Raw genomic sequence first — 8,597 nt, forward strand, 5'->3', positions numbered from 1 at the left:
GCACCGGCGTCACCCAACCGACCTGTAGGAGTCGCTGTCCACAACGTCCAATCCCCACCCACCGGCTTTCCCACCCTCTAACACTTGCCAATTGTGTTAGTATGAACGACCGGCCAGCCGGTAGCAACGCAGAGAGCTGGGCTCGAACCCAGCGTCTCCTGCGTTAGTGACGAGCGCCTTGCCCATTGCGCCAATCAGCCTCCCCAATGCGTACATTCTTTATTGTATACACAGCTCACCTGTACCTGTAATTTGCCACTGTGATAAATAATTGCCACTCCAAAGAAATAGTATTCGTGCCCTGCCTATGACGATCACGATCATTGTCCATGAAAATGACTCCCTCTTGCAGCATATCAGCCGGAGTTAATACATCATGATCTCCTTGGGCGCGTCCTCGGTCGGCCTCTGCTGCTCCCTCCGCTGGGTGTAGGCCGCGTGCTCGTACAGGTAGATGAGGAGGATGGCGAGCAGAGAGAGGCCCATGTAGGGGATCAGGAGGTAGTATCCTGTCTGCACCGTCGCTATCTTGTCCTCCAGTTCCAGGCCTGCGCTGCTGCTGCCGATGAAGCGCAGTATCACATCCTCAGCCATTGTGGTGGCAAAGATGTTGGCCACAAATAAGATGAGGACCGCGAAGGAGAGGCAGGCTGGAAGAGAAGGGCCACAGTGAGAAACTCACAGAACATTCAGATCACACACACATGCACACACACACATGCACACACACACATGCACACACACACATGCACACATGCACACACGCACACACACACATGCACACACGCACGCACGCACACACACACACACACACACACACACACACACACACACACACACACACACACACACACACACACACACACACACACACACACACACACACACACTTTACTCTTCTCTTTTTTAAACATGCGTTTAGATATCATTTCACTTGTCTCCTTTTGATGTGGTTAGTAGTTTAGTAAACTATAGTTTCAGAGGGATTTTCAGTGAGAAACTCGCAGAACATTCAGATCACACACACACACACACTCGCACACTCACACACACACACACACGCACACACACACACATGCACACACACACATGCACACACACACGTGCACACACACACGCACGCACACACACACACACACACGCACACACTTTACTCTTCTTTTTTTTTTAAACATGCGTTTAGATATCATTTCACTTGTCTCCTTTTGATGTGGTTAGTAGTTTAGTAAACTATAGTTTCAGAGGGATTTTCAGTGAGAAACTCGCAGAACATTCAGATCACACACACATACACGCGCACACGCACACACACACACACACACACACACACACTTTACTCTTCTCTTTTTTAAACATGCGTTTAGATACATTTCACTTGTTTCCTTTTGATGTGGTTAGTAGTTTAGTAAACTATAGTTTCAGAGGGATTTTCCCAGCAGTGATCCTCAGTTATGAGACACCTGTCCTGCTGAACTATGTGGGTCAAACTTAACAATAGGGTTTCAGAGAGCAGCCTTTGAGGTAGAATCAGGAAATATTTTATTTATAATTTTTTATTTAAACTTTTTCACTACTACACTACTGTACTTCCAAATAAACTTAAACTATAGCGGTTGAACCCTTTCACTACCACACTACACGTTCTGTAGACGGTTAACCCTTGGTAGTGTGGCAGTGAAAGGGTTAACCTTCTGTAATGGGGTAGTGAAAGCATTAACCCTTTGTAGTGTGGTAGTGAAAGGGTTAACTATCTTAGGGTAACTACATGAACAAACTGGGGAGGGAAGAAAATGGCATTTAGCTTCAAGCTAACTACTACACTGTAAAATGTAGTCAAACTCTTAATGGAACTACAACATCTAGTGAACTACTCCCAGACATGTGGTCTCACGCAGGGGCGTCCATTTGGTATGGCAAGGTATGGCACTCGCCATACCTTGGCAAATAAAAATGTAAAAAAAAAAAAGAAAAAGAATTTGACAACTTTTTATGTTGATTTAGAATTCGAATGTCAACATTATGAACGAAGCTTCGAACTATTCGGTACAGCCCTAGCATGTTTTGATATTGTCAATTATCTCACTTTTACTAGGTGACTTTTGCTGTGACTAACTGAAATATGCCCAAAAAAAAGGAAAATGGACATAGGGAAGTTTTTTTTATCAAAGGGCAGAAGAGACAAGTGATACAGGGACACAGGTAAGGTCTGGCTTAGTGATTATAATAGTGCAGTTCAGCATTCAGTAACCCATACTTTTTGTGAATGTGTTTTTGATACTACATTCTGTTGAACACACACCTCAAAACCGTACCTAAGGAAAATTGGCTCAATTGCAAGAAAAGTAATAGACAGTTATGATATTACATTCTGCATATTGTGGTTCCCTGCTTTAGTCTGTTGACACATTTCTGTACTAAAAATGCTTGTGTAGTCCTGTGTCATACCTAAATGTCATATAACTGAATTGTATAGAAACAACTCACCAAAAGTGACTATTGCACAACTGATTTGACAAAAAAAATCCACCAAGGGGCGGAAACCCCCCCTTCACAGCTTAGTTTAGCGCAAGGACTGGAAGCAGTAGGGAGCAGCTAGCCTAGCTCCCTAAAAAGTAAAGAAATACAACAAAATCCCAAACTGAGGCACACAGAGATCAAATTCTGATCATCTGACTCTGGGGGAGATGGAAAATAAGTGTATTTCCCCCAAATGTTGGGAGTGTGTTCCTTTAAGACTTGACTCGATGGAAGAAGATTGGGGTCATGTTTACCGCTGAGGGAGCTGCAGGTGTAGATGCCAATAGGCCCCATGTAGGTCTCGTAGGGGTTACTGACACTGTTGTAGAGCGAGATTAGGATGCTGCCAGCTGAACAGAGCAGACACAGGACCAACAGACCCAGGGACACACCATGCAGGATCACAGGAGCTCCACCTAGTTTCCCCAACAGTGTTAACACTAGGGGAGGAAAACATAGGCGTGTTATGGCAACATGTTATACTTCTTTATAGTTTAGGGTCAGGTTTAGGGTCAGGTTATAAAGGGTACTCTTACGTGAGTACCTTTGTTGAGATTGAGAAATACAAATAGAAATGTCACACGAGTCATGACTAGACATTGTCGGTCGTCTATTTCCTGGCTGAACGCACATTGGTGCCAAGTGTGGACACTTTCAGTTCGGCCAACCTTGAGTTGAATGTGATCACCATCTCCTTATCTCCTCATCTCCGTCATTTAAACAGGTTATTACCTTGGATGTCGGAATCATCTGCAACTAATACACCTGTCACAGTACGGGGAGGCTTATGGAATTGTCAATCAGCAGTCAAGAAAGCTGACTTCATTACTGCCTACGCCCATAGTCTAAATCTGCAGCTCCTGGCTCTAACTGAGACCTGGATAACCCCCAATAACTCATCAACACCTGCAGCATTATCTACAAACTATAACTTCACTCACACACCTCGACCTTCCAGACGGGGTGGAGGCACTCCTTGACATCTCCTTCATGGGCTACAAACGTAACACCACTCCCAGAACTGTCACTCTCCTCTCTCGAATATCATGCAGTATCTGTCTCTAATCCTTTCAATCTCACCATTGTTACACTCTACCGCCCTCCAGGTCCACTCGATCACTTCACAGATGAGCTGGACATGCTTCTAAGCTCCTTACCGGAAGAGGGTACCCCTCTCCTTCTATTGGGCGACTTCAACCTGCTTGACTCATCTCAGTCAGTCATAGTAGTCTCCCTCCTACAATCGTTTGACCTGACTCCCACTGCCATGCCTCCCACCCACAAAGCAGGCAACTCCTTGGATCTCATATTTTCCCGTAACTCCAGCATCATTAACACCACGGTAACTCCCCTACATGTATCTGACCATTCCTTCATATCCTTCTCACTAACTCTCATGCTTAACCGAAAGGTCTTCACCCCAACTCAAACAGTCTCACTCAGACGCAACCTGCCCTCCCTATCCCCCTCCACCCTCTCCTCTGACATACTATCCGCTCTACCTTTGAGTGACACCTTCTCTGCTCTCTCCACAGAGATGGCAACCTCCACCCTCCTTTCAGCCCTTGCAACCTCCTTCAACAAGCTCTGTCCCCTCGTTGAGAAACCTGCCCGCCGTTCCCCACCCAGTCCATGGCTGACAGATCCAGTGAGAGAACAAAGACAGGTCCTGAGAGCAGCTGAAAGAAAGTATAGAAAGTCACGCCTCACTGCTGACATCGACACATATCACAACCTCTTGTTAACATTCTCCAAAACCATCACTAATGCCAAAGCTTCTTTCTTCCACCATAGGATCGAGGCCTCTGCCAAGAATCTTTGCAAACTGCATGCTACCATGTCCTCCCTCCTCACTCCCCCCCCACCCCCCCCCTCCCTCATCTTTCTCTGCCGAAGACTTTGCGATCTTCTTTGAGGAAAAAGTGGAGAACATCCGCAGCTCCTTCTCCCAACCCCCACCCATTCCAAATGCTGAATCGAGAACCTCATCCTTCATTCTGTCATCTTTCTCTCCCATTACAGAAGCAGAGACCCTGACACTGGTAACGTCGAACCGTCCGACTACTTGCCAGCTGGACCAGCTACCCTCCCCACTCCTCCAGACCATAGCACCAGACATCCTCCCATTCCTAACGGCAACCATCAACTCCTCACTCAACTCGGGGGTGGTCCCCACCTCCCTAAAACAAGCCAGAGTCACGCCGCTCATAAAAAAACCAACCCTGAACCCTACCGTCATAGGCAACTACCGTCCTGTCTCTCTTCTCTCCTTCCTTTCTAAAACACTTGAACGTGCTGTATCCAACCAACTTACTGCTTATCTCTTACAGAATGACCTCCTAGACCCTAATCAGTCAGGCTTCAGGACTGGTCACTCCACAGAGACAGCCCTCATTGCGGTCACAGAGGCACTTCACTTAGCAAAAGCGAAAGGCCTCTCCTCTGTCCTGATTCTCCTAGATCTATCTGCAGCCTTCGACACAGTCAACCACCAGATCCTCCTTGCGGCCCTCGCAGGAATGGGAGTGGCTGGCTCTGCGCTGACATGGCTGTCATCATACCTCAATGACCGCTCCTACCAAGTGTCATGGAGAGGGACCCTGTCGGCCACCCGCCCCCTGCGGACGGGTGTCCCCCAGGGCTCAGTTTTAGGACCCCTTCTCTTCTCCCTCTACACTAAATCACTGGGTAACATTATCACGTCTCATGGCTTTTCCTACCATTGTTATGCCAACGATACTCAACTCTTCCTCTCCTTCCCTCCCTCAGATATCCACGTCTCTGAGCGGATCTCGGCCTGTCTGTCCGACATCTCCACCTGGATGACGAACAACCACCTCAAACTGAACCTAAGCAAAACAGAATTGCTCCACCTGCCGGCCAAATCCTCCCCCCTAACCGACCTTTCAATCACAGTCGAGAATGCAGATGTGACTGCATCCCCGACCGCCAAGAACCTTGGTGTTGTCCTCGACGACCAGTTGAACTTCTCTGCTCACATCGCAGCGACGACCAGAACCTGCCAATTCCTCCTGAGCAACGTCAGAAGGATCCGCCCCTTCCTGACAAAAGAAGCCACCCAACTCCTCGTCCAATCAACAGTCATCTCCCGCCTCGACTACTGCAACGCACTGCTCGCTGGCCTCCCGGCCACTGCCACTAAGCCTCTTCAACTCATTCAGAACGCAGCGGCCCGCCTGATCTCAAACCTACCGAAGTCGGCCCATGTCACCCCACTTCTTAGGGACCTGCACTGGCTCCCCATTGCTGCACGAATCCGCTTCAAGGCCCTCAACCTAGCATACCGTGCGGCAAAGGGAACTGCTCCCGCCTACCTCCGGTCAATGGTCTCTAACTACACACCCTCAAGACCCCTACGCTCTGCATCTTCTGGCCGCCTCAGACCTACTCCTATCCAAGCTCCGGGAGGGTCATCAAAGAGAAGTCGCCTATTCTCAGTCCTTGCCCCACAATGGTGGAATGAACTACCCACCCCAGTTAGGACAGCCGAATCACGTCCAATCTTTCGCCGTCGACTAAAGACGCACTTCTTCAACCATTATCTGAATTAAAAAAAAAACCAAAAAAAAACATCTAACCCTAACTAACCGTACTGTCATGCACTTGTCCTAATAAACTAACCTACACTGTAGCACTCAACACTCTGATGAACATTGTTGCTCAGCTGATAGAGTTGTGCCCTTCCTGATGGCTTGTCGTACAGAACTTGTAAGTCGCTTTGGATAAAAGCGTCAGCTAAATGACTAAATGTAAATGTAAATGTAAATTTGTTCCATTGTTAAATAGCTAACGTTTGATATATTGGTTGATGCAACATTTCCTCAGATAGCTGATATATTTTACATTTTAATACAGGCTTCAAAAGAACTGACACCAAAGTCTGGCACCAAGCAGAGCATAGAATGCTGGTATTCTGACGTGATGACCCTTCCTCCTTTTATAGGCTCCTTGGCTGCAGGGCTGCCCTAAACAAGGAGATTGCAGAGGGAGATTGGGACACCGCCCGGCTGAAGAGACCAGACACAGGATCAGGCGCTCCACCAATCTGCCCCAACATCTCCACCAGGAGAACACATGTTACGGCAACATGTTATCATTTCCATAGGTCCTGTTTTGACATTACCACACTACCAAAGGGTTAACCCTTTCACCGAGACAATACAGAAGGTTAACCCCTTCACTGCCGCCCGACAAAATGGTTAACCCTTTCACAACCACACTACAGAAGGTTAACCCTTTCACTACCACACTACCAAAGGGTTAACCCTTTCACTGCGACAACACAGAAGGTTGACCCGTTCACTGCCACACGACAAATGGTTAACCCTTTCACTACCACACTACCAAAGGTACAGCATGTTTAAGGACTTATAAATACATCAGGAGGTTCTGACATTTTTGACTGGTGTTAGGGTCAGGTTAAGGTTAGGTAAGGGGAAGGAATGTGCAACCAGCTATATGTATCGTTTACATTTTATGTTGGACCTTTTCAAAGTTGAAATTGGCTAACTAAATATATTGTTTGTCTTACACTGTGAGTGTACAACATATTAGGAACACCTGCTCTTTCCAGACAGAGGAGGAGCATCCAGACAAAATGTATGATGATCCCTGATTCCCTTGTGGATATTATGTATTTAAAGGGAATGCCACCAATTATAAGAATGCACATACGGGTATGTTCTTCCTGTGCCCCAGGACAGTTCAGTCAGTGTTTGTGAACCCACACCACTCTCCTAAACCTAGAAATTAAACAGAGAACCCTCAAATCGGTGATGTCACTGGGATGTAAAGTCATAAATGATTGGAGGGTTCCCTCTCTGATTTGTAGCTTTATGAGACAGTGGTGTATGTTGTGGGGGCATGTGAGAACACATGTGAATTCTTAAAATGAGTGGCATTCCTCTTTAAAAGCCTTTGAGCCTTGTGACAACGGATATGCATTTAAAAGAGAGTGCCACTCATTAGGAAGGTCCTCTGTTGGTTATTTCTATTGTCTAAACAATATTTATAAACAACTACTCTCACAAAGTAAAACTAAACTTTGGATAACTAATGATGACGTTATCAAGATGTGTTCTTTCACTTTAGATTCCAGTGCACACCTTCAATCATTTTAAAGAATATGTTTTTAAAATACAAAATTATACCTACAGCATTGGTACTTTGAGTAATGATATAAACTATATTTAGCTTTTGACACATCACAGAACATTGGAGAAAATCTATGTAAAGAGCTGATTATGACATAGATATCTTATTAATAAATCTGAACTATAGGTTTGGATTATTGGATACATTTGTGAGTGTGAGTCCCAACAAGATATCTTTCATGATCCTAGAACATCTCAAACATCTTTGCTTAATCACAACACTTGGTGATTTGCATAATGTAGTACAACCAGCCTATATATAGGCCTATACCTAATCTGAATCTCGGATCATAATTTACCTTGAAATTTCTCATCCTCATTAATTGTTGGACAACTTCTTCGGATAGATTCCCCAGTAAATAAGTCCAGTCTCACTTCGGCTGTGCCAGTGGTCGTGTTGCCGTCATGTCCTCGAAGGCACTGAAACGTGGTGACAGACCATGTTGTCGACATGCCAAACCCCAACAAACCGACAGCGATGCACGACGCCAGCGAGCTGGACATGAAAAGCAGAGTCTTCTTTGTGGAAGGCATTGTTTGTTTTATCCCACTCTTGACTAATTCAACCAACACCCGAGTTTCTATTCTTCAGGTTTCTCGTGAAGCATCAGAACCTCAGAGTATGACCGTCTGATCCAGCCTGAAACACACCGTCCTGGGTGATGCTGCTGATATGGCCTGTTGGTAATAAAAACCTTGACATTATGAGTGTGACCTTTGGTCAGAAAGATAGGTGGTTGTCATGGTGCTGATATCATACTCCTAAACAACATAAACGGGGTATGGCAGTAGGTTGATGCTACTGTATAAAGGAACACAAAGTGGTCAATCCCAAACACTTAATATTTTGTATTATTTCATTGATAGTCTGGACTTCTTCTACCACAGCTTTAGTGGTTATTATCA

At 45.8% G+C, this 8,597-nt stretch overlaps 1 protein-coding gene across 1 annotated transcript; it reads right to left on the reverse strand.

Moving 5' to 3' along the window:
- Positions 1 to 366: 366 nt before the first annotated feature.
- Positions 367 to 8,225, reverse strand: clrn3 (clarin 3; the record flags this gene model as incomplete). The annotated part of the gene is made up of 4 exons (XM_084323018.1): positions 367 to 650; positions 2,772 to 2,957; positions 3,054 to 3,061; positions 8,131 to 8,225. 4 exons carry the CDS (start codon positions 8,223 to 8,225, stop codon positions 367 to 369), a joined length of 573 nt encoding a protein of 190 aa, XP_084179144.1.
- Positions 8,226 to 8,597: the final 372 nt, after the last annotated feature.

The sequence above is a fragment of the Notolepis coatsorum genome (assembly GCF_963971535.1).
Source record: "Notolepis coatsorum genome assembly, chromosome: 10".
In the NCBI taxonomy this organism is placed as follows: Eukaryota; Metazoa; Chordata; class Actinopteri; order Aulopiformes; family Paralepididae; genus Notolepis; species Notolepis coatsorum.